At 37.5% G+C, this 26,861-nt stretch overlaps 1 protein-coding gene across 4 annotated transcripts in view; it reads right to left on the minus strand.

Moving 5' to 3' along the window:
- Positions 1 to 26,861, minus strand: part of ADGRA1 (adhesion G protein-coupled receptor A1) — a 484,111-nt gene that overhangs the window by 93,322 nt on the left and 363,928 nt on the right. For 2 of the 4 annotated variants that reach the window (XM_042458648.1, XM_042458650.1), the window contains 3 exons: positions 14,659 to 14,787; positions 6,868 to 7,075; positions 5,706 to 5,914 (listed from right to left, as the gene is read on the minus strand). In XM_042458648.1, coding sequence (XP_042314582.1) covers positions 5,706 to 5,914; positions 6,868 to 7,075; positions 14,659 to 14,787 — 546 coding nt within the window. Of the gene's footprint in view, positions 1 to 5,705; positions 5,915 to 6,867; positions 7,076 to 7,328; positions 7,396 to 14,658; positions 14,788 to 26,861 lie in introns of those variants that run through there. The other 2 variants (XM_042458651.1, XM_042458649.1) reach the window with 2 other exon arrangements.

Raw genomic sequence — 26,861 nt, forward strand, 5'->3', positions numbered from 1 at the left:
TATTACAACAACACAGCCTGCCCTTCCCCTGGTAATTAAAAAGGGAAGTGCAGATCTCATCTGGGATAGAATAACACCTGATTCTTCAACTTAGACATTTCTTTTAGATCAAACATGAATGCAAGGGGACAGGCTTGTGGATTGAAACATGTCAGTGGATAGGCCAGAGCTAAAATGTTGTTATATGCAGCAATACTTCCTCAATGCTGCCGCTCCAGCACCACCAGGAGCTCTGGTGGCACAGTGGATAAATGCCTGTACTGCAGCCACTCACTCAAAGCCAGAAGGTTGTGAGTTCAATACCAGTGAAAGGGCTCAAGCTTGACTCAGGCTTGCATCCTTCCGAGGTCGCTAAAATGAGTACCTGATTCATACTGAATTAACTGATTAGACACTGTTAATTCAGTATGAGTCAGTATATAAATGAAGCTGTATAATCCTTTGCTTCATGTCATTCAAGGAGCAATGGACTATCAGCCAAAAAAGATCAGTTATTTCTCTGCCTCTTCAGTTATCTCATGCAAGCCCTTCTGTTTCACTTTGTACTTACCAGTGAAACCACTATGATAACATGTCTCTGTTCTCTATCGTATTACGTGCAGTCCCAGAACTTGTTGAGTTTATCCATTCTGGTAACTAATCATGCTTCACCAACTTTTTCTGTGTTTGCTTTTTTACCCCATACGCATTTTGTGGCTTCTGCTGATCTCTCTCTCTCTCTTTCTCTCATATGCACGCATATACACACACACGCAGAGTATGGAGTCTCATATATTGTTTTCTCCAATCTATTTTACTAGTTCTTTTATTTCTTTTCAGAAGCGTCACTCAAAGCACTGGCTCAACTCCATTTGTTAGTCCAAACTAGAGTGAGCCACTACAATTGGATTTACTTACATACTGACTTACCCTACTCTACTCTGGCTGGGACTAACCAACAGCATTCTGGCCACTATATCTATATTTGAATATCTAAACAGTTTTAAAAACCATTTTAACTCCTATATTTCACTTCTCTTCAAGAATCTGTGCTCACTATCTGCCTTTTAAATAGTTAAACAATTTATGTTTTAAAATTATTTTAAATGTAGTAGTGAATGTATGTGTGTACATGATATGGTGCTGCTATATGGCCTCATCCAATAGAAGAACAACAAACAAAAGAAGAAGAAGAAGAAGAAGTAGTAATAGTAGTAGTAATATTGTAAACTAAGCTAGCGGTGGCATTTCATATCATATGACCACGTTGCTCCTAAATCAATACAGCAGAGAACACAAAATGATTTCAGGTTGGTCCATTCCATTTCTAAAGACTATTCCCTTCTTTTTATGACTCACCATTCCTAACATCAGCTATAAGGATCCTGACAAGCCAACTAATTAGAAACCATATCATACAATCTCATGATTTGTCATACCAAATTCATGTCTGTCTGTCAACGTATGTCAGGTGCACAAGCTCAAAGGCAAACGGAGACAGGGGCCCCATAGCCTGCGAGTGCTGAAGGAGGACTATGAAGACTGTCTTCATGCCAACCTTTCAACATCTGTGGAAAGCCAGATGTTCTCAGAACTCTTTATGATGCTCAGTAATATCAAAATGGTCCTTTAACCACAGCTGGAGGATTTGGGGCCATGACACACATCTCTTGGCTGGAATTGGCTGTAGGGTCATCTCTTGATCACCAGTTCCCTTAATGCAGAAAGCATGGAGCCAATGCCTAATCTACAGAGATCCTGGTTTTAGCTTTACCGTGCCTGACCATGTTCCAGTAATTCCTGGAAACATTTTTTTTTATCTCAAAGTATTTTTTTAATTTACATTTTCCATGAAGTATGCAACTTTTTCAATACAACTCTTTTTAATACAATTAATAAAAATACAAATTTCTTAATGGGTATATAACAAAAACATAATGCAGATTCTCATAGACAATCATTTTTTACTATTCTTTTGATCAATATTTAACATAAACAGAACTTTCTGCAAAACAATTCCTTTTTGTTGTGCCTATACTGTATAAAACCTCTGAATAGTTCTTTTGTTCTAGAATAAACTCTATGCCTATCTGATTGGAAAAGGAGCCATTCTTCTGGAACAGTTGAGAAGGAGCCATCCTACTTGGAAAAGTTGAACATTTATTGGAAAGCGAAAAAATAAAACAAAAAATAAAACCTAAGCCTCCTTAGCACATAGCCAAACATTAATAATGATTCTGAATATTATGTTGCACCTACAGTTTAACACGCAGCTGTCCTAATTTAGGCATACATTTCATCTTGTTCCACAGCAGGACATGCTTGAAGTAATGCATATAATGTTCACCATCACCATTGCCTTACTAAGGCACTTTGTTTCACTCTGGCTAACCCCTAACACAATTATATTCTACTAAGATTTATATTTCCACATAATTATGGTCCCTGCAGTTATATTTCTTTCAAAAATAAGCATTCTTGCATCAGTTTCTATATCTCAGTAAAACACATGCCATGGGAACTTCTCATAGTATTCCAGAGGAGCTTGGCCTGGACATCTTCCCCAATAGATTGCTTCACCACACTTGCATACATACTTAACTGCCCCTTGCCTAGTTTAGGATTATCTGTTTAAATCTTCCAACAGCTTTATGGGAGAGAGCAACTTAATGAAAACCACCCTGTAAGTTCCCTGCCTGATACAAATCTAGATCTTTCTAGTCTACTTCCAAAACTCTACCCATGGCACTCTAATCTCGTTCACTTGCAATACTTGACCTAGGCAGTGGTGTTACTAGGGTTGGTGTCACCCAGTGCAATAACTCATGGTGTCATCCCTGGCATTGACCTCCTCCTATACCAGACCATACAGAATCCTTAGTAATGGTTTGGGACTAATGTTACTCATAAATCGTAATTCTCATTTACTAATTTATTTATTTATTTATTTATAGCCTGCCTTTCTCCCAAAGTGGGACCCAATATATCAATGAATGTAATGGCAGCAGTTGTGACATAAACAACTACCAAAATTAGAATTATTCCTTTAAATTGCAATATCATATGCACAGCCTAAATGTACATTGTTTCATGTGGTCAAAGTAAAATTTTGGTAAAATGTGATGTTTTTGAAGAAAATTTAAAAAGATAAATTTTATTTTAATTTTTTAATTTTTTTTATTAAAATATTAAAATTCTTAAAAAACAAAAGCAAAAGCAAAACCTGGGGTCTATTCTTTCCCTTCTCACTGAGCCTCACCCCACTCACATCATCTCTGCAGTTTTTAAAAGGGATGCAGGCAAACATCATGGCCCTATTTGTGGCAAAAGATAGATGTTAGGGAAGCAGTGGTTTCACTCTCTCTAAGGGTGTCACCTGATGCAGTCCACATCCCTCACACACCCCAAGTGATGTCCATGGATGATGCACATATCATCGTTTTGCTTCCCCTATACTACAGTGTGCCCTTCCCTTACGTGGGGGATCCATTCTAGGGCCCCACATAAAGGAAATGCTGCATATGGAGCCCCATTGAAAACAATGGGGCTCGTGTCTGTGGTGTTGGCACCATTGCCTCTTCCAGTGTGCAGCTTTTAGTGTAAGCTGAAAGCTGCATATGGCGCACTCACATATGACATGGGCACACTGTAATATTACAGAATACAGTTGCCAATTCATTTCCAGGCAAGGTACAAAGTGTTGGTTATTACTTTTATAGCCCTACATGGTTTGGGTCCAGGTTACAGGATCACCTTCTCCATATTCTCAGGTCCTCTGGGAGACATCTAATTCGGCCAAAAGTCGGCCAAAACTAGGCTGACTTTTACCTAGTGGGCAATTTCTTCAGCTGCCCCCATACTATGGAATGACCTGCCTGAAGAGATTTATCAGCTCAAGATGCTGTCTGAGTTTAAATCAGCAGTAAAAAGGAGTCTCTTCCAGCAGTCCTATCCAGATTTTTTTAAAATTATAGTTTTAAAGTATATATTGATAGATTTTAATACATATTGATTTCATATATGTTTTATATTTATAAAAATGTATGACCATGGCAACAGGCTCATTTCAGAAATATGAAACCACTTTACATTAGATCAACATAGACATACCTGGATGAACTAAATGTATGAATTGCTGTTGTTTTTACATACTAAGATTTAGTATGTAAGATTTAGTAACTAACTCACACATTAGTATATAAATTATCTCTATAGCCAACAGGATATGTAACACTATTCCTGTCAAAATGACATGAACGTAGTATTGAGATATATGTAACAATACAAAAATCTATTCATGCTATTTAAGGAGGGGGGAGGAAAAAGTAGACTTTGACTTCACAAGACTACACAAAGTTTCAATTGCATCACTTAAAACTCAAATCAACTGGCTCAAATGGGTGCGGCACCTGCAGCATCAACAGGTGTTTTTGAAAAATACTCTGGATATCCAGAGCAGAATTCCCTATTAAATGATAAAGAGTTAAAAAATCTGAAGCATTTTAGAAGTGCTGAGCAGTTGGCAGCATTTGATCTTCAGATGGATTGCAAATTAGTATGCAATGAGTGAAGAGGAATTAATCATGCAATGCTGAAGACATTCATTTTCATAAATCAGATAGTAGTAATATTTATATTTAACCACTCATTGTCACAGCCTTGAGCCATGATTGGTCGACATCTGTGCTCCATCTGACAGAAGCAGATTGGTATTCTCTCCACACGTCCTCTCAATATCTGTCGTCTGTGTTTTCTGTCCTTTACACATTATACACACACTATGCATTATTTACTCAACTATAAACCTTTCAGTAATGTTCATAAACAGCATCTTCCATATGCAGATACACAGTCGAGTTACTGCTAGATTCAATAGTATAGGGCAGGCATAGGTCTTGTCTCCCTTGATATACCCAATGGGTCTGAATAGCCTTTCTGAATACTGCAGAAAAGGTTCCCTAAGACGTTTTTCTCCCAGATACTTCATTCACTATTTATGTTTATTTTGTCTGATGTAATATCTAATTTAGAGTGTCCTCCATATCTGCTATAGTAACTTTATGTTTAACACAGTTGCTAAATAACTGCATTATGAACTGCAAGTATGACTGAGGGCAGACCTCAGCAGCGTTATGTGTTTGCACTATACAGAATTTTTTTTCCTTTAGAAACAACCATTTAGTAAAAAAGATGCTGTCATCAGCATAAAAACTTGATTTTCAAAAGCAGCCAGAATGAGCCACAGCAGCCTGGTTTAGAGTAGCAAGCAATCTTATTCTTTCTCCATTTATTAAATGATTCAATATTGCAGTATTCCAGTAACTAATTAGTATGATCAACACAGTACTGGACATGGGCAAGGACAGATATCTCCTTCTGAGATGTAAAGGGCCAGGGAAATATTTATTTCATATATGTGGTCCAAAAATGTCTTTAAAAACACTCATGCTTTAATTAGTCCCTCGACAGAACTTTGATTTTCTAGTATTGCATTCCAAGTCATCCACTGCAAGGCCTGTGACGACATAAACAGACAAGCAGATCCTTTTGCTCTTTTAAATTACTAGCATTTATCTCACTTTCTTCCAAGCAATAACATACACAGCTGAATGCAAGATTAATAACCAGGTACCACTAAGGAAGGACTGTAGTAATACAGATAGGGAGAAACACAGGCATAGATACACTCATGCACAAATACACATTTTTTGAAGTAATATACTCACCATTAGCACTGCAAAGTTACCGAAGTGAGTACTATGAAGGGTTGTAATATTGTCTGCAGTGCTAATTATGTGGCACCCTTCTCCCCACCAGCCTCCATGTCCATATAGAAGGTCAAAATCCCAAAACACTGCAATGGGGTTTATACCCTGTGTAAAGTGCTTCAAGGCTATAGTAAGAGGACTAGTGAGTTTTCCAGTACTGCACCCATCTGCAAAAGGAACAAACTGAATTAGAGCAATGAAGTAGAAAATGCTTTATTGCTACATGGTCTGTACAGAGATTCTTAATGTTTTGTACACACAGACTCTGTCTGTCTCCTGCTATCCTACCATTCAGGGGAAACAGTACAAAAAATCCTTCTTTTTGTCTATCATCATAAAAGCCATCTACAAAAGTTTGGAATAGTTAATATTATCCACAATTTCCATTCTGCTCAGCTAGTCTTCAAATCACAACTGTGCTACTTAGTAAAACTAGATTTGCTGTTTAAGAGATGATTGCATCAAGTAACAGCAAAAAATGAATATAAAATAAAATAATTAAAAATCAATTTATTTGACATAATGCCTATGGCATTTTTCCAGAATAAAACTCAGATTAAAACCTCCTAAAATGTGAACACAATTCAAGATCAAGTAAAATGTTTAAAATTGCATGGACTGAATATTTAATCAAAAAGAAAAATCTTCAGCCTACAGCTTTCACCTTTAAAAGCACTTGTTTCAGACTTATCTTATGAAGAGGTACAGACTGATGACTATGAATATACATGCAACAGGACTCCCACCCCCAATCCCCCCCCCCCGTTCCCACCAATCTTAAATTGTAAATTTCCATGAATTGTTCTTCAGTGCCTATGGTCAAGATTTTTTAAAAAGCCATGTTCCTCCTTCTCCCCATATGCTACCTTGACTTTATTTAGCAACTTCAATAAGCAATATAAATAAAGCTAGAAAGGGAGAATCATGTGTTGACAGCTACATTGCTTCATTGCTATCCAAGTTTATTTGAATAAAACTACACAGGTAAGAATAAACCCAGACATTTGGGTTAAAGCAGAGGCAATCACACACCAGCATACCTGCATACTCCACTGCACCATCCTTTTAGTCTAATGTACAGCCAAGCTTTCAGATTAAAGAAGCAGTACATAACACTTACCTATTTTAATGAAGACAACTGGTGTGCCAATGGTCCTGGGCTTCCCGTAATCTGCAAGGTTAGATGAGTTTGCAGTGCTCGGGAAGAGTTTTCCATTCCGAAAGGCAATAAACTGGAGCTTGCAAGAGGAGTTATCAACAGATTGCAAGGGTGAAGATGAAGAGAAGACAGACCGTGGCAAATGAACTGAAGCTACTGCCACAGCGATCTGTACAATGAGAGGAAAAAAAGAAAATTTAAAATGCAAATCGCAACAGGGTAGCTTTCATTATGTTTTAACTCCGGTACGAGAAATGTACGCTGCCTCTCTTTTCCAACATACTCGAAGCAACCAAAGGAGCAGGAGCTGTAACCATGGGAATAGGATTGGTACGGTGCATATTAAAACAGAAAACGTTTTGATTGAATGTGAGAGTCTGTATGGTCAAGCTCCCTGCTGCAGAGGTGAGAATGGTTCTTACCATGCCTGCTAGAGGGGCCATCAACACTGCAGATCTGATTTAAAGAGACAACCTCTACCAGGTTTTCTCCTTCACTTAAAACAGAATCAGACAACTTACATTAAAACATATTTCTCTGAAAGGGTAATTAAAGGGGACTGAAATGTGTTTTATTAATACAAAGAATTGCATCAGAGGATTACTCTAAACACTGAGTTATGCAATGCAGTCAGTTTCCTAGACCATGATTTCATGCTTACGAAAATCAGTCCTCTCACTGTTGCAAGAAATGTGAATTATATATATTTAACAGAAATATGTTAGTGGAAAAGAGGGTAATCTATCAAGGCTGCCTGAATGCAAGGCTGGGACAGAGTTGTGATTGTGTGGAGTGTTCTTCAGGTTCTTGAAACAAACTGCATGCATGTATACTATTAAATTATTAAACTGATTTGCCTCCTACTACTTAACTCCTCTTTCTTTTATACAAGTGGCGACCTTGTCATAATTAAGCCCAGAGGCATGTATGAAAAGGAGCACAGTGGGTGGAGGTGGGAGAAAGAGAGAGAGAGGAAGCAAAACAAAAAGCAAAACAGATGAACTAAGAGGGTGCCCTGAGATTTACAAACTCTTTTATTAAAACAAGAGGAATCATTTTATGTGCCCAGCAGCCAGGCAGAGTTTCTCTGGCACACTATTAATATGCACTGACCCACAATAGTATATATACAAATTCCTCTGGAAAACACAATAACAACAAAATAAACTTTGCCATCATAGAAACATATATGAGATGACAATATTTATTCTCAGCTGTAATAAACTGACATGTAAACAACAAGCAACTAAGCTATATAAATGCTCCCTAAGGGCACATAATCACTGTGATGATGATACGGTGAAAGAATAAAATTTGAATTTGTCAATAGCAAGGAAGGAGGGAAAAGGTTTTTAATTAAGATGTTTATACCAACATTTCCCTTTTGGGCCAAGGGAGGGCAATGCCCTCACTGCTTTCCCCTGCAGATAAGTCAGTGCACAAACACAGGCTATTCCAGTGAGTCTTGTTATTTCACTGTCTATCAGGTTTTACAGACTGGACTTTAAGATTTAGATTCTAGAAAACAGTGAAATAGTGTTGGATGACGATGATCCAACCATCTCTTTACCACCACTGCTGCTCCCGCCATTGCTTCAGCTCAGGTGGTCTTTGTGGTACTATTAAAATAGCTACTTATTCAATTTACTGTTACATTTTTAATACCATGGAAAGTGTTGAACAGTTACTTTCTGCCACAGACATCAAAACAAAAATGCCTTAGACCATTTCTGGCTTTTACTCTGCATATTGTTAAGTCTCTTTTAAGACTTGATGAATGAAATTGACAACAGATTGTTAGATAAGGCAAACACATTTGTGCATCTGACCTGGAATTGGGGAAAATTCAAGGAATGGTCAAAATGTACTATGTTGTCCTCAGAACACAACTGATGAGCAAACTGTTTGCAAGTGGTTACACACCCACCACAGTAGGTAACACTTGATCAATCTCCAAAGCAATGGGACTTTTGTAGACCACTTTGGTAAAATCTATTAATCCACTGAGTTTACTCCATCTCTCTATCTATCATCCATCCATCTATCTTAGGGATGGAAAGAATAATGAAACTATTTTTTTAAATGCCCCCAAAGAATGTTTTCTAGCATTGAAAAAGTCTGTTGAGAAGACCCTTGGACTGAAAACAATCTCCACAGTTCAAGACTCATTCTGCACAAGGTTGCACCTGGTTTTGTGCAGAAAAGAGTAAGTTGCTCATAAAAATAATATTTCTATGCAGATTATTAATTTCTGCACAGAAAAAGCTATTATTCTGCACAACATATGCACACAGAAAACAGAATTTTATGCATAGGAAACAGCAGTTCTGCAATATTTCTGTGCAAAATGTTTTTCTGCATAGAAAATGCTGTAGGTTTCTATGTAAAATAATAATATTTTGCAAAATAATTTCAAAATTATGAATAGGCTTTAAAAACTGCAAGGTCTTCTAAGATTTTCTTGAAGTGGGAAGAAAACAGCTAAAGTTACTTGTTCCTTCTTTTGAGAAGAAAATTAGAGGAAAAATTACATCCCTAATCTACTCATCCCTTTACATGTAGCCCTTCTTTTCACCAAACTGGCACTCAAGGTGGCTAAGTCCCAAGGTTCCCTTTGGGACTAACAACCAAACTAAAACCATTCATGGCTGAAAAGAAACTTCTAGCAATTCAGTTAATAGGTGTTCATTTCCACAATACTTAGGTATGCATCTTTTTCTCTCTCACTTAAATGGGTGTAACTCCCTTCATTTCCCCAAAACTGGCAATTAAGAAATACCTAAAAGGTATCACCACCAGCCACTTGATAGTCTGGCAAAGATACCCAGTTTCAACCATATGTCTTTGAGAGTTAAGGTCTCTTAACTCTCAAAGGTTTGTGTGTCAGACTTAAGAATTACATAATTAGGTTGGTATTATTCCCCACATACCAGGAGCCAAACTATGGTTTATATGGAGACATAAACTATTTTATATATTGTCAGTCGTGGAAGGGCAATAAAATCTAATTGAAAAGCAAAGTAATTTGGTTTGTTTGAAGAAAAATACGCTTGAGGTATGGAGGTAAGAAAACGTAAATACACTTTCTCTAGCATATTTTGTTCTTGCATGTGAGAATGAAAATTTTCAAAAGTTTTCTTTCTGCCAAGTGCCCTTACAAGAATTTTTGCATATATTTCCTGATTTTTTTTTCACATTTTTTTACTTCCTTGCAAACAATTTGCTATTTTTTCAGCAAAATATTGTATTTTGTGCAAAAACAATGTACTTTGTGCAAAACACCAATAACAAAGAAAGCACTGACCTTTTGCATTTTTGTTTGGTCAAAATTATTGGAGAGATTTGACAATTTTTTCTAGTTGAGTGTCTTAATTCCTACAGATGGATTTTTTTTAAAAAAAATCATATTTTTTTAAAAAAAATCATATTTCTTCTTTGTCAAGCCAGAAAAAGAGTCATTTTCCACTTATGGCACCAGGACAACAAGAAGAACATGCCACTGTTCATAATATGCACTTTGTTAATTATTACAAACAGCATTTTTCCTTTCAAATGTTTTAAGAATGTCTAAGATGAAACAACACATGTGAGGTATAACCGTTCACCTCACATTACATAGGCAGGAGTAACTTATTAAAAATAACAAGTAATGAGGCAAAATGAAGTTGTCCTGGAAGATGAGAATGCTATAGGAACAAAACTGGATATAGCTCTCCTGCTCTGCCTGCTTTCAATCAACATGAAAATGGTTGTCTTGGAGTGAGGATGCAACACTGAAAATGTGAGTTTTGGAGAGGACTTTAGTCAGTGCATGATTAGAACAGGATTTTGATCTTCCCAAAACCCAAAAATATTGGTCATACCGATGGACTTACACAATGCTGACGCACTCACAGGATGCCAGCCTATGTTAATTACTTTTGAATAACACAGAAGAAAGGAATTGACGGTTTTTAAAATGTTAACTCTAAAGGTAACTAATGGAGGCCTGTAGCTGTAACTAATTATTTTGCAAGTCCTGGGATGTCTGTAATACTAATCAACAAGATTTTTTTAAAAGTCTGGTATCTACAGACATAAGAGTAGTGAGGTTAGAATAGCATGAAGCCTTTTCTTCATCATTTGCAAACAAGACAATGAACACCTTATTATAATGTGCATTCTTGTTTTTAAAGGGAGGGGGGATTAAGATGAATTTACTTGTTACAACATTGCAGTTGCATTCAAATCAAATGCTTAGGTACCATGATTACAGTGCAATCCTTTGTATCCCTAATTAAAAGTCCCATTAAGTTCGATAGAGCTTTCTCCTAAATGCGTAGGCCTAGTAGGTGTGGGGAAAGTGTAATTGTCCCAGTGTCCTAATTGCCTTCTAGGACCAAGATGGGAGGGAGAGAGAGGTAGGCCTGACTGGAAGAAGAGCCCTCCCTCCAGTCCATCTGCCTTAGTCCAGGCCTCAGAGGGAGAGAAGAATGCTGGACCTGATCCCCTCCCTCCCTCACCATTCCCTTCTCCTTTTGTGTCGTGTCTTTTAGATTGTAAGCCTGAGGGCAGGGAACCGTCTATTATCCCCTCTGTTGTAAGCCGCCCTGATTCCCAGTGATTGGGCGGTATATAAATAAATCCTATTATTATTATTATTATTATTATTATTATTATTATTATTATTATGATAGCAGGCTTGATGATGACATGAGGAAAGACTCTAAAACATGTCCCATCCTTTTCTGATATCACTTACCTTCCTATCAATTTCCCTTTGTTTTTATGCAGAGAGAAAAGGAAGAACCCTCCATATTAGTGTAGCTATTTGGGCAGCAAAATGAGGGCACTGCCTTCCTAAACAAGAATTCTGTCCCCTCTCACCATGAATTTTTCTTTCGGTCTCAAAATTTCTAGCATAGTAACAGTATTTCAGACAAGCATTTAGAAATATAGTTTAGGCAGGGGCAGGTAAAGTTACCATTAGGATAGGGACGCTGCAAATGCAAGAGGTCTAGGTGTGAATGATTTTCAATGTCTTGCTCTCTTCAGTGCTAGAAATTTTGGGAGTGAAGGAAAAATTCATCTGAGGATGCAAAACTTCTATGGGGAGGGGAGTTCCTCCTTTTTGCCACTCCATACCTACACTCCAGTGCCCTATTACCTCCAGTGCCAGATCAAAGACAGCAGCCCCTTCATGGATATTCCTGATGGGAAATGTGAATGGGATGGTGGACAATCCCTATTTTTTTTCCTGACTTCAGGTGGCAGCAGGACAGCAACAAGAAATTGCTTCCAAATTGCATTCCCCTGCAGGGCAAGGAGGTAAAGTAGGGGTTATGGAATCTCCTTGTTATCTCCCATTTGGCATTTCCCTGTGCCCTGCGTTCTCTACTAGTTAGAAGGCAAGCTATCCTTAGTGAAACCACACCAAATCCAAAGTGCGGCTAGAGGAAGGTTTAGGATTCAGGCATTTATGTGCCAGAGATTCTTCTCTCTTGCTATAAAATTGCAACTGTAAGTATCTAATATCCATTGACTACAGAGAAACACAGGCAGAACAACTAACATTAGGCAGAGAAAATAGGAAGAGCCAGGGCATTCTTTCTGCATAGGCTTTATTTTGTACAATCATTCCTTACCCCAACATACTAAAGGAAAAATTAACTAAACAGCACCTGTAACTACCACAGTATTTCTCACCCCTTTTTTAATTGAAAAGACTTTTACTGTGAATGCCAGTCTGTTGGAGTATGCATGTATGAATGCCTTGTATGCATTCATGTGTATGACAGTGTAAGCATGAGAGCCAATGTGGTATAATTGTTTTAGTGCTGGACTATGACTCTGGAGATTTATTTTTTTATTTTATTTATTTAATTTATATGCTGCTTTTCTCCCAGAGTGCAATCCAAGGAGGCTTCAGGGTTGATTCCCTGCTTGGCCATGAAAACCCACAGGGTGACCTTGCTTGAGTCACAAACTCTCAGCCCCAGAAAACTTCATGCTAGGGTTCCCTTAGGGTTGCTATAAGTTGGAAATGACTAGAAAATACACAACAACAACATGTTGTTGGTAACTGAGATTGTCGAATCCTATCCGAGGTTGGGAAGTTGTAAATTGCAAGCATGTTTTAGATGTATTGGTAGGTGACACAACTAGTCATGTTGACCAGTGCAGTTGGAAAGAGCTTATATTGAATATACACATGGGTCAGAATGGAATCACGTAGGTACACGTAGAATCTCTTTTAGTACGTGAGCATGATTAAGAATTGTTTCTAGCTGAAATGTGCATGTTAAATTAGCTTTTATGAACACTGCAAGGAAAAGCATTTCAGTCAGACATACACACTAATCTCCAAGCTATTCAAAAATTTTAGTATTGGGACATAGCTGGTTCTAGAGCACAATAGAAACAAAATCTCTGGCTTTATTATACATGCTTCATTAATCTCAATACATAAATGAAAGTCACATGAACAAAAAGCTAACAGAGGCTTCCTATTTGAAGAGCTCCCACTGATTAATTGTATAAGCTCTCAGGCAGCTAATCAGCAAGGAAGGTATATCTTTATTTGCTTTCTCTTTCCTGGTCTAACGACATTTGCTAATAAAGCTGGAAATATATTGGAGTGGAAAATTCATATTACTATGTCTGGCAAGTGAACATCTGCCAATTCCCCCCCCCCCCCCATTTTTCCCCCTTTCTAAACCCCAGAGAACCATATGTTAGGCTGTAGGACAGAAATCCCAAAAAAGAGCCATCTTTGGCTATAAAGCTTCCAATTCTGTCTGACTAAAGATGCAGACATAATGCATTTGTATTTTCCCACACAACTCCCTCCAAGGTTTTTTTTAAGGACAGAAATCCCAGGAAAGAGCCATCTTTGGCTATAAAGCTTGCAATTCTGTCTGACTAAAGATGCAGACATAGTGCATTAGTATTTTCCCACACAATTCCCTCCAAGTTTTTTTTAGTGGTAGCACCAGTTCATTCACTTTGTTCTCGTTTGATATATAGGTTTTAGAATCAATTAATTCATTTCAGAAAATGTTCACAGTCATCAAAATTTACAGTATCTTTTCTCATGGCAAAATTTTGTCTTGTGATTTCATATAGGAGTCAGCTTCTGATTCTAATAGATAGCTTTAGGACCCTATTGCATGGGTTAAAATCCCATTTTACCTTTCCCGAATTCAGTTTTAATTTGGGAGGAAGCCGGGTGTTATCGAAAAGAAATTTCTGCTGAATTGCTGCCTCGGTCCATCCCGGGTGCAGCCTGGGTCCTGTAAGCTACTTTGGTGGCCATTTTTAAAAGTTGGAAGCTTCCGACTTCTAAAAATGCCCCCGAAGCGGTTTACAGGACTGGGCTTCACCCAGGCTGGACCCTGGAGGCGATTTCTTTGCGATAACACATGGCTTCCTCCTGAATTAGGAGTGAATTTGGGAAAGGTAAGCCAGGGTTTTAACCCCATGTGATAGGGTTCTGTGTCACCCACTATCCTAGGCTGCATCTACAGTGCAGAAATAATCCAGTTTGGCACAATTTTAACTGCTACGGCTCAATACTATAGAATTCTGGGATCTGTATTTGGTTGTGGCACCAGAGCCCCTTAACAAAGGGGACTAAATAGTTCACAAAAGTACCAAAGAATTTCATAGCACTGAACCATGGCAAACTGGTGTCAGACTTGATTAGTGTGGATGCAGCCCTAGTCTAAAGCAACTCAAATGGTTCCTAATGCAGTTTATACCATAACTTGTCACCTCGTCATCTGATGGTCTTTCTCCTTGCTTGGAACCTGGCTCCCAGACTCTCTCAACCTTCCGATCCAGAACTTGGCTGTGATTCAGAGGGGCACACATCCAATTTTCTGAGAAAATTCCTCTTACTAGCTGTCCCCATTGAGTAAAACAGAAGCAACAGAAAAAAAGAAAGGGAAGGAAGGAAGGAAATCTGGTTAAATCTACTTGTTTATTTAAAGGTTTTCAAAGGTGGCCTTGGAAGGCAAAATCCTTTCCAGGGCCCATTTCACATTCCACAGTTATAGCATTATGATTCCACTTTAGCTGCCATGGCAACATCCTATGGAATTCTGGGGTTTGTAGTTTGGTCAAAGGCCCTGGAGCTCTCTGGTTGGTTCTAAGTATCTGATTCTAAGCATCTCTCCTGACACTGCAAATCCCTATAATGAACTATAACTGTATTGTGTGAAAATGTGTCTGACAAACATACAGGCCAATACCCAACACTCTGCAGGAGCTGTTTCTGCCAATGGAAGCAGGTGATATAGAATGCCCCATTCTCTCATTCTACCTCCCATACACCCTAAAACATTATTACTAGTCTATGACCATAATAAAGGTTCTATTGGAAGCTGAAAAACCTCCAATAGAAAGTTAACATCCCAGGGATGGGATGGAGGAGAGACTGAAAGACCTGACACTATTGCAAGCATTATTTTGGATGTAGGCCAATGTCACAAATTTCAGTAATAGCATTTAAAATAAAATTATTTAAGATAAGTTAACATATAAGAATTTATAAATATGATCAGTAATAGTACAGATGATATAGCGAACAATTTGTATAAAAACAACTATTCCAAGTTCTGGGCACCACAATTCAAAAAGGACATTGAGAAACTGGAGCGTGTCCAAAGGAGGGCGACTAAAATGGTGAAGGGTCTGGAAATCATGCCCTATGAGGAAAGACTCAGGGAGCTGGGGATGTTTAGCCTGGAGAAGAGAAGGTTAAGAGGTGATATGATAGCGCTGTTTAAATATTTGAAGGGATGTCATATTGAGGAGGGAGCAAGCTTGTTTTCTGCTGCTCCAGAAACTAGGACCTGGAGCAATGGATGCAAGGTACAGGAAAAGAGATTCTACCTCAACATTAGGAGGAACTTTCTGATAGTAAGGACTGTTCGACAGTGGAACACACTCCCTGGAGTGTAGTGGAGTCTCCTTCCTTGGAGGTCTTTAAGCAGAGGCTGGATGGCCATCTGTTGGGGATGCTTTGATTTAGATTTCCTGCATGGCAGGGGGTTGGACTGGATGGCCCTAGTGGTCCCTTCCAGCTCTATGATTAATGTTCCATGGAATTCTCAACTCTAAATGATACAATCCAGACTTTAGAACCTGGGAACCAAAACTAAAAATCTTGGCACTGTAGTTACTTTGGTACCAACAAGTGAAAAGTGTGGACACTAGAGAAGTCTGTTGCAGGAAGGATATTCCATAAGTAGGGAACCACAACTGTGAAGAATTGTAATAGTTCTTTACGAATTTTTGCTCCCACTGCTGTCCAGGTGTAAGATTTTTCTATCTTTCACATTGGAAGTTGGAGAAACTCTAGGAATTGCAGACTACAACAAAATAGCTATGGAAAACTTTTCTGCTGGAGGCAAACAATCACACAGGGATTTCTACAAATTATTCCCCTTCATATTAAGTCAGAAACCTACCCCCAGATCAGATACGCTACACCTGAAAGCACCAAAAGAATTTGAAACTAAAAGGCTGGTTTTGCACAGATTGTATGTTACTAGTTACAGTCTCAGAGGAAAGCAATGGCAAACTTCCTCTGAACAAATTTTGCCAATAAAACCCCATGATAGGTTCACCTTTGGGTCACTATAGGTCGGAAATGACTTCAAGGTACACAACAACAAAGTTATACCACAATGTGGTTGGGATGTTCATCCAGTGGAGAATAATGCATATCTAGTGTATGCCTATCCTTCCTGAAACATGGAACATTAAGCTGTTTCCATGCACAGATCCCCTTAACTGGTCAAGCAGCAAGACAGATTTGGAGATCTACAACTATTAGCTGAGTACAGGTTAAAAACAAAAACAAAAACATAACCTAATGAATGAATCTATGAAGTAAAACAAAATAAAACAAGAACAAAAAACAAAACAGAATTGTAAGGAAAATGGAAAATTCCAGTACATTAAAGCATGTCTTAAAATGAAATGAACTTGCCCAGAACCTCTGTTTAGCCACTTAAAAAATCTCTACCAAATGACTGATTACTAATAACTCTGGTTTTTAAAAAAATCCAAAAATTTATTTTTAAAGTGATTGGGCTTGTAGATTTTATCCTCACATGTACTCATGAGTACCAACGACTGCTATTAGCTTCCAGTCAGTGAAACAGTGAATCCATTCCAGGTTTTAGTCCAAACTATCCAGGGTGATGAACCCAAGTGATGAGTGCTTTTAAGCTTCAGGTTAGTCATAAGAAACCACATTCCTGACAATTAATACAGCAATTTAGCAAGGGCAATAGCAAGTACATCTTCATACCACCTACCAGTGCACTCCCTAAGTGGTTTACAATGTGTAAGTTAATTGCCCCCAACAAGCTGTGTACTCATTTTAGAAACTTCAGGAGGATGCAAGATTGAGTTGACTGTGAGCCCCTGGCTGGAACTGAATTCACAACCTTGTTTGTGAGTAAGTGGCTGCAGTACAGGCATTTAACCACTGCACCATCAAGGCTCATTTTAGTGGGAAATATTTATTCCATCTATATAATCTGTGCATTACTAGCTATGTCAGAATTGTAACCACAGTGGTTACTGTGATCACCATGAGGAAGAAGAAACAGCTTCTCTGAGAACTTTTAAAAGACTGTATGGAGGATCTTTATTCCATTCATATCATCAATATTGGAAAGAAACTAAAAGTCCAGTAGGAGCATCTACCTACTATCAGTCAAGCTCCATAATCTCGTTCATTCAAAACAGATCAGTTTTCTCTCTCTTTTTCTTGGATATCCACCAACAAAAAGCAGTCTCCTCCCTGGGACAGTCTCCTGTCTGCCATATGAAGCAGTAGCCATGACAGAATAATTAATGCAAAACAACCCTCTTGCTGCTGAAAGGATAGCTTAATTAAGGCTATCATTCTCAAACCATTTATTTTATAAAAGCCCCACTGAAGTAATTTGGACTACTCTAGAGACAATTGATTATGCTTTGAACCTTGTTTGAACAAATCTGAATATCCCACAAGAAACTAGATGAAATATTGACATAGGCGATCACTCCACAATAACCAAATTTATCAGGACATTTACATACAACCTGTGGTTAATCCGTTCTGTGATTTCACTTATAAAGAAGTTACTTTTTGCACCTTAGTTTAGAGCCAAAGGAGGTAATACAGGGATAAACAATGCACAATTAGCATTGTTACATTATTATACCAAAACTGAATGATAGAAGTCGTTAAGTTTGCTCACATGTACTTTTTTGCCATTTCAGTCTCCTGTCATCCTGGATCTCCAATCACTGACCTAAGCATTGACCAAAGTCAGACACTGTCATCATATCCGATTCAGCAGCCAACTTCACTATAATGGGTTGATAGTCACTATCATCCCTAAACTTTACAGTTACCCCAGAAAACAAGTGAACTTTCCAACTGAGAGCACAGATATAATATAGTGCACTGGCCACATATGTTAAAAACAAACCAACAAACAATCCCAAGAGAAAGGATATGGAGTGTTAGATTATTATTGCCTGCAACCTGCAGTCCAAACATATATGCTATACTAAATAGATTTATGCCAGCCTTATTTATTTTCTTATCTCTGACTAAATCATAATCCAGAATTCCCCACTGTTCTGCAATGTCTACTAGAGATGGACCTATTCTGGCATTAAAATCCACCACTAATATAAGCACTGCTGTAGGGAACCATGTGACTAAGGGAAGATACAGACATTTATCAATTTATGGTTGGCCTATGTCAAACTCCAAGCATTAGGTTAATGAGAGACTTCTAGATTAACAAATTTAATATTTCATTAATATTCCTTCTTAACACCTACCTATCTGGAATACTTGTATGTGTTTAATATTAAAATGTATAAATTAAGCATTTATGAATTATTGAATATCTACAAATGTATTTGGTGTTTTACAAGTTTACAAATACATGAATCTTTCTACCAAAGCCTAATACCATTAAGACAAAGAATAAAAAGCAAAAGGAATACACAGTGACTTGACAACAATTAAGTTTTCCTGGAAATCATACCTACAAATGAAGGGTAAAGAAAAGGCACTTAGGTTAAATGAAGTTGTCAGTTTTACAAGTGCTGGCAAAGTTGACTGAACTTGCATTCAGGGGCTTATAGCTTGCTTCAATGAAAGGACCAAGCACCAGGAGTCCAAATGTTACTCTAGTTTTAATTAAAAACTAAATAGAGAAGGATTCCTGCTTCCTATACCAAGGATCTTTTGCAAAGGCTGAGTAATCATGCAAGTCCCAGCTGCTTTAGCCAGCACAGCCAACAGTGAAGAATCCTGGAATTGCAGTGCAATAACATCTGGTGAGCCTAAAGGCTGGAACCAGACTTTAGGGATATTAAAAGTGGATTCAGAAAGTCTTCCTTCTCTTGGGAGAACAGAAATGTGAGCAGTAAAGAGCATGTCATATCCTATAACAATACTCTGTTCCAGTCAGTGGTATAACTGCAAACTGAGTGATTATATTTTAAAAAAAACAGTCTATAGCAGAGAGAACAGTGTCAACCACATACTAAGGCAAAACATACAATTTGTATCATTCTACTGGTTAAACTAATTTACAGGCAATTACGTGCATGTCTATTCTTGGTCAACTGGTTATAAGTGCTATTAAATATACAATCAGTCATACAGAAGGGGAAACTCTTATGAAAAAGAATGGACATTGCTTCAGCAAAAAATCAGTCCTGTTTCATTAATCTTCTACAGTTCTTCGCATGTCACAGAATCAGAGTTGGAAGGGGCCCAATGGGCCATCAGGTCCAATATCACCCCTCTCCCTGCTCAGTGTAGGATCTCCAGCTAGAATGTCTCCAGCAGGTAGCTGTTCAGCTTCTTTTTGAAGACATTCAGAGAAGGTTCCCACCAGCTTCATATTAAAGCATTTTCTCTGGCTGGGGTAGTGGCTGTGAGATGATCAGGAAAGACCTGTCTGGCTGCAAGAGGAGAAAAGGCAAGTGGATGGGTGTGTGGCTTGGCTCACAGTCCACCTAAGCACCCACTTCTCACCGTGACAAAGGCACACCTCTTTTGCTTCCCTCCCTCATGGCTTCCAAGTGTGGAATACAAAAGAGGAAGGAGGGCACAACTGCCATCTTCTGTGTCTATACAGGAAGCCAGTGTTTTCCTGCAAGAAGTGCCTCAGTGAGCCCTATTTTTTAAAATCTGATTTTGGGTACCCCTTTTTTAAGTCAAGGAAGCACCCCATTTTGTATTTTGACTTGCATCTGACCATGTCAACATTTTTTCCCTTCTCCCAAGCTGCCCCCCTTTGGGATGTTGACTTGTGATTTGAAACTGGGCACTTGCACTTTGATGACTACAAAAAAGCCTAATCTTGAGGCATTTACCACCATTTTCTGCTGAATTATGATGAGATCCCCTTTCTGCATTCAGCAACAACCTTCTTCTTGGTGGAGTTTTGTCCTCAAATTCAACACAGCAACTTGACAATTAAAAAAAAATACTCTGTCAAAAACTGAGGCATCTTGCACAATGTCTCCATGTATTATGGCTGTCACACACACAGAGACACATATACACAATCAGACATTTTATCTTATATCTGTACCCAATGGCGAGAGTATCCTTGAGCATGCTCATCTTCCTTGAAAGATTTTATAATCACTTCCAGTAAAAGTTAAGAAATATAAATGCAGGCCTTGGCTTATGATGCAGACATATTAGCTGACCGTAATTTTTTTCAAGGGCTACTAGTGACATTTTTAATGAATTTTACAAACAAAATGTTATAATCTGTGTATCCAATTCTATACATACTCAACTTGGGGGTGGGGGGGTAGAGGTTGCACTTCATTCCTGACAAGGGTTGCAAAAGAACACAGCCTTACTGTATACTATCATCAGGTTTTTAAATAAAAAGCTAAATTAATATTCCCAGGCAAAGAAATAGTGTTCTGAATATTAGTCTTCTGTTTTGAAACCACTTAATAAAACCAGTGCATCAGTGAGCAAAGCGCACGCATTTCTGCTATCTCATGAGTTCAAAATGTTGTTCAGTGCACCTGAGTGGAAAAATCAATTATTTAAGAGTCAAGAGCTAGGTTCTTCAGACTGCAAACCAAGGTGGGGGGGGGGGGGGGGTGGGGGGGGAATCAATAATGAAAAGAAGCATATCCCTTGATGCCAACTGAAAGGCTAGCCAAAATGAATAACTGAAATTATTATCTGGAAGGCAGTAGTTTGGGAATTATTTAGCTATGTCTCAAACCGTTTCCATCAAGAATTGGGAAAATGTCCTGGATCTCATATTTACAATGATTTTTAGTCTTTATATTTAATAGATATCTTAGGGCAATAAGGCTATAAAAGAGAACATTAATTACCAGAATTCTACTATTTTCTTTCCTGTTTTGAAGATTTGTAGTATTAATCAATGAGAAACACATGTAATGTCCTATGTAGCGTTATATTAATGTGGAACCACTTTGTCCAAGAAAGAAATGTGTGAATTTTGAGAATATTCCTAAAACAGGCACATTAACTTTGAATCTTTTCTTTCTCTTTTCCTTCTAGAATATCTAGTACCCACTCAGCAAATATAAAGAACTGTTTTTAATGCAACTTTGCATTAAAATTCTTTTATTTCACTCCAAAAGATCAGATTAAGCTGATGTCTTCTCTTCCTCCAAGTACAAAATACACTAAAATTATAAAAAGCTCATGCTATTTATAATCTTCCGCTGTACAAAAACATGATACAATTTGGTTCTCGCTGTGCAACGCTTGTTCCCCTACTTTGCAAAGCAAATACATTGCCGAACATATTTAGAACAACAGAAGACTAATACGATTACCAAGTTAAGACCAATTTGCGTCTTTTATAATCTAATTTATGTCTCTTTGAAGAGCCTTATTTGAGCCCCCGTTCCAACTTTGATACCAAGCGAATTGCTTGGTTTTTAATAATAAAAATGAAATAAGTTGGGAATCAATAAGCTAAACTGACGTGGCTAGGAGTCTCTGAGTGACAGCATTGTTTTATTTTGTAACCTTGACACAGATAATGCTACCTATTTGTAAAAGGAAAAGCCATAGTCTATTCAACAACACTGTGTCAACATTACTCACCAAGTGGAATTAAAAACTGCACTACAGTTACCATGACAACCAGCTGTCTCCTGCATACAGCATCAGTTTGGATTTGTGCAGGCCATTTCTAACAAAGATTTAAGTCAACAAATTCAGTCTTACCCTGAGGTAAAACCTGGTTTAAGAACAAACAAATTAAATTATGGAACTGAACATATTTCAGCTCTGTGTATTTACCTTCCTTAATTCATTATTATGCCTTCGCCCTTCATCTCTACTGCGGCTTCAGACGGAAACTTATAGGCAAAGTGGACATGATGTCCCCTCAGACAAATAACCAGAGACCAATGGGTTTCCTGTCCCAAAGTTTAAATATTATTAAGTATTATAAAGTCACGTAATAGCCTACAGAGTCTTGCATGCTCCCTTCACCTGCCCTACACCTTTGTTGGGAAGCCACATAAAACCTGAAAATATATGAGCAACATCAACATTTACAGCTACGATTTAGGTGCCTATCCTTTTTTGTTGTTGTTGAAAAAAATTATAATTGCAAAGCTGGGGACTGCTGACCCTTTTTTGCTTTTACAATTCTGCAAATTAGCTGCTGAACAGAGAGGTAAATCTTGCATAACTAAATAAATAATTTAGGGCAGGCTGGTTAGAAAAGACAGCACTGTTCCCAACAGCCCAATACATTATATACTAATATTTATCACCATCTAATTATGTGGTAAAACATCACATGGGTTTTCTTTTTCAAAGACAGTGTATTATTGCTCACTTGGGAAAGGTTTACTTTCTTCACCTGAAGGCAGGGGTGGTGGTGAAGAAATCCATGGAATAATACCTATATACAAGTAACAATTGTGATTTAAAGTTCTGTCTCTTTGTAGACATACTATCAATGATTTTCAAGTAATGATTCTAGAACAAAAAAAATTCAAGACAAGGTCCAAAAGAGAGACAGCTGGTTTAGAATATATTCACAAATTCCACTCCATCAGCTCCATCAGATAATGGTTTCTTGGCGCACTATATATATATATGAATGTGTATGGCTTCACAACTACAAGCAAGGGAATTTTCCCTGAAGAAATTACTGACTTCAAGGAAACTGAGTCGGGTAAGCAGATTTATTCCTTTCACACTTCAAGATTACTACCAGATTCACAGATCTGTATCATCTTACAGAATCCTTTGAAGGTCTATAGCCAGGGTCAAAATTTCCATCTCTCTGTAACCTATTATGCTCTGATCCCACCCTCCAAACCATGTCACTGCTATATATAGAATGTTTTAATAGAAACTCCATCATTGTGTCAGAGGAAACAGACTGAAATTCAAGAAATGCTAAGATAAACCAGTTACTCTTAAAGGTGTATGGGATTGGATTATCCCTCCAAATGAAAATTTTCTTTCAATCCCCTAGCATTGCAATGAGTAAGACACTGAAAACTGTTCACAATTTGTTGATGTTGTTATTGTTTTTGTTTGTCTTGGAATGCTCTTTTTGCTGTGTTTACAGTCACTTGGTAACTTCACCTGTCCTCTTCCTTTGGATTAGTCAAGAGAGTACTGAAAAGCACGTTAAAAACAGAAAACATTGAAGAGACAAGGTCCACAACCTCTAAGGTGGTCAACTCTTTATTGCTTTTAAAATAGTCCAACACATTTAAACTTCCTTTTAAAATACCCCAACACATTTTGTCCTGTATGAGAAAAGGCCTTCTACAGGGGCTAGAAACCAAAAACAAATACAAATATACTACATCTATTAAAAAAACAGACAACACTAAATTAACTATAAAGCTGATAGGAATACATCTGAAGTTTTAGAAATGCTCATTTGAAGTTTTAGTGTGTGCAATGCTAGCAATTTGGGGACTGAAAGAACATTTCATTTGAAGAGGGGGAACTCTTAAGGGGGACGCAGTGCCATTTTGCCCTATGTAGCTCCACCATTATGCTAGATTCTTTCTATTTCCTTTTCTCTACGGGTCTGCGATGGGCATGTATCTTCATGCACTGAGGTGCCTATGGCATAAGGTCTCTTGATTTACACCTTATTACTTAAGTGAGTTTGTACCTCATGTATATCAGGACAAACATACTCCCCAAAGCACTCAAACCCATCCAATGCAGAGATATCAAACCAAGAAGGTAAAGTAAAATTGGAATCTGGGAAAACTACAACATTGCAGCATGCAATTACTGTATTAAAGTAAAAAGAGACAAATCTCCAAAAAGTAAAGACAACTTTTATATGGAACTCCCCCCTCCCCCATTTAAGTTTTCATCAATAAATGTATTTCTTTTTAAAAAAAATACATGTCATGTTCAAAGATGTAATGCTCAAAAATATATTGTAATTTTAAAAAAATAATAATAGAAGAATAGCTAAATTGTAGGGTTGTTTTGTCATGGAAGAAACGGGATTTCATCCTGTTTTTCACAAAGGAGTCAGCTAGATTTGTTTTCTGTTGCCTTTTAAGGTAAAGTAAATATTGACAGCTTTTAAAAAAAGGAACAAGGAAACAAAATAAGCATATTTTTCTAGCTAACAAATACTTGGGTCATTTACAAGTGTACAACTTGAAGAAATCAGCAAATCCACATTTATAAATGCATCAGTTATTGCAACAAAACATTCATATTATGTTACACATCTAGGCTGTACACATTTACCTGGAAGGAAGGCCTTGTGGCCTAAATCCAGCATAGCATTAAACAGGAAGAAAACAATGTGCTAGTAGAGTTCAACTGCTATTCCAATTTTGCAAGGAATACTACAATTGTTCTAGGCATGCTACTGCTTGTCCAACTGATTTTACAACTGGAAACTGTTGGGTCCTTCTTTTATATATTCCAGTACTAGGTGTCTGGGATAGAATATTATTCTGGGATAGAATATTATTATTAAGAGCGGGTGGAATGTTATCCTTGAATATGCCATTGGGAAGAAGCCTTTTCAATGGCTTCTCCCACACTGTGGAATTCCTTCCCATGGAAGGTCTGGTTAGTCTGCTCCTTGCTCTCCTTTCACAGGGAAGCTATTTAGATAGTCCATTGCCTGATTTTGATCTTATGGCAAAACAGTATTGAAAGTGATGTGCTCTGTTTTTATTTTGTATGTTTTAATTTTTTAACCTTTTGTAATTTTAGCTAAACCTTTAAGTTTTATAATCTGTCTTAGGTCCCTTGCCAGGAGACAACTGGGGTACAAATTGAATACATAATACTGAATACATAAATACCAGCCACTGGATACATAAATACCAGCCACTTGGGAAGGCAATGACAAACTTCCTCTCAAGAAATCTTACCAAGAAAAGCCCATGCCAAGAAAACCTTCGCTAGAAATGATTTGAAGGCATACAACAACAACATACTGAATGCAGTAGGACTTATTTCTGAGTAGACATTAATAGAATAAATAGTAAATACAATGATTCTGTTCTAAGAAGAATAGTTTCTTTTTTAAAGGATATATTTAAAAAGGACCTTTCCTTTTATGATACCCCAGGAAGAATCAGTTTTGTCACCATGCTGGCATATGAAAGTATTAAGTCAAATGTCTTTGCATGATTCTGTCAAGCAAATAAATAAAACACGTATTGCTGTATTTCATCTCAGATGTTTTTAACTGCTAGTTTTAGATAGCTGTATATAACCTTGAGCTTTGGGCTGCTGGAAAAGCTACTAACACATTTCATATATGTAATAAAGAACCAGAATCCTAAGCAGATTCATTATTTTTATCTCCCTTGTTCCAGAGAAAGCAGTTTCGCCATTGGAAGGGGAAAAATGATGCACAAGCTTCACTGCCAAAACAAAGTAACATCAAATAAAATAAATCTCAGAGGCTGGAGTCTTCCTGAATCCCCCATGATTCATATTTTGGCATTTAACTGCTCTCCTTTTACAGTTATATAAATTACAATGTTTATATAGGCACATCAAAAAGACTTTGCCAATGCTACTGAAATCAGAGCATAATGAAAATTAACCCAGGTGCTGACATAGCCTTATCATCAAGAGCCATTAAGAAAGCTATCACATTAACATATACATATACAGTACATGCCTATTCACTAGCCAGTCTAGTGAGAATCTAAAAGATCAGGCCAGTAAACAAACATTCTGTTGATTCTCACTGGCCCATAAATATAGATGGTGTTTTGGGAGATACCTGTGGCTTTAATATTAGTGTATATGAGAACGTGAATAGAATCCATGAAACCTCATGCTAAAATAAACCAACTAGTTTTAAAGTTTCTGGTGGATTCTTCACCTCACCCTTTGGATTGGGTTATAACAGTTTCCTTCAAGAACCTGTATGAAGCAAATAATAAGCTGCTACATTGATAACGTTTAGTTTCGTATATTATTATACTTCATTAATATGTACAGAAGACTGAAATAAATATACATCTATTAGTTCTAAAATTGAAATAAATTTCTGGACATGTCCTTAACCCATACATACAGTTTATAATCCTGCTTTTTATTGCAATGATTAAAGTACTATGGAGATATGATTTTATGAAAAAAATTTATGGTTTCAACGATTGTGGGTATATTTATAAACTATTTCATTAGGCTGCAATCTTATGCATGTTTGGATGATTAGATGCTACATTTCTGTCAAGAGTATGCCAGATTCTCTGCTGCTATAAGAAATGCATTTGGCTCTGTCTGCTATTGCAGTAATACGCAAAGTGGCAGTCTGTAGGATTAATGTCAGTCTGTGAGCTATTGGCTGCTGGTCTGTGGTGAGTTTCAAGAAAAGAAAGAAACACTTGTAATAGTGGTCATAAATACAGTGCCAGTCCCTGGCATATTAGGGGGGGAAGCCCTGCTTATC

This window comes from Sceloporus undulatus, chromosome 3 (assembly GCF_019175285.1).
Source record: "Sceloporus undulatus isolate JIND9_A2432 ecotype Alabama chromosome 3, SceUnd_v1.1, whole genome shotgun sequence".
Taxonomy (NCBI): domain Eukaryota; kingdom Metazoa; phylum Chordata; class Lepidosauria; order Squamata; family Phrynosomatidae; genus Sceloporus; species Sceloporus undulatus.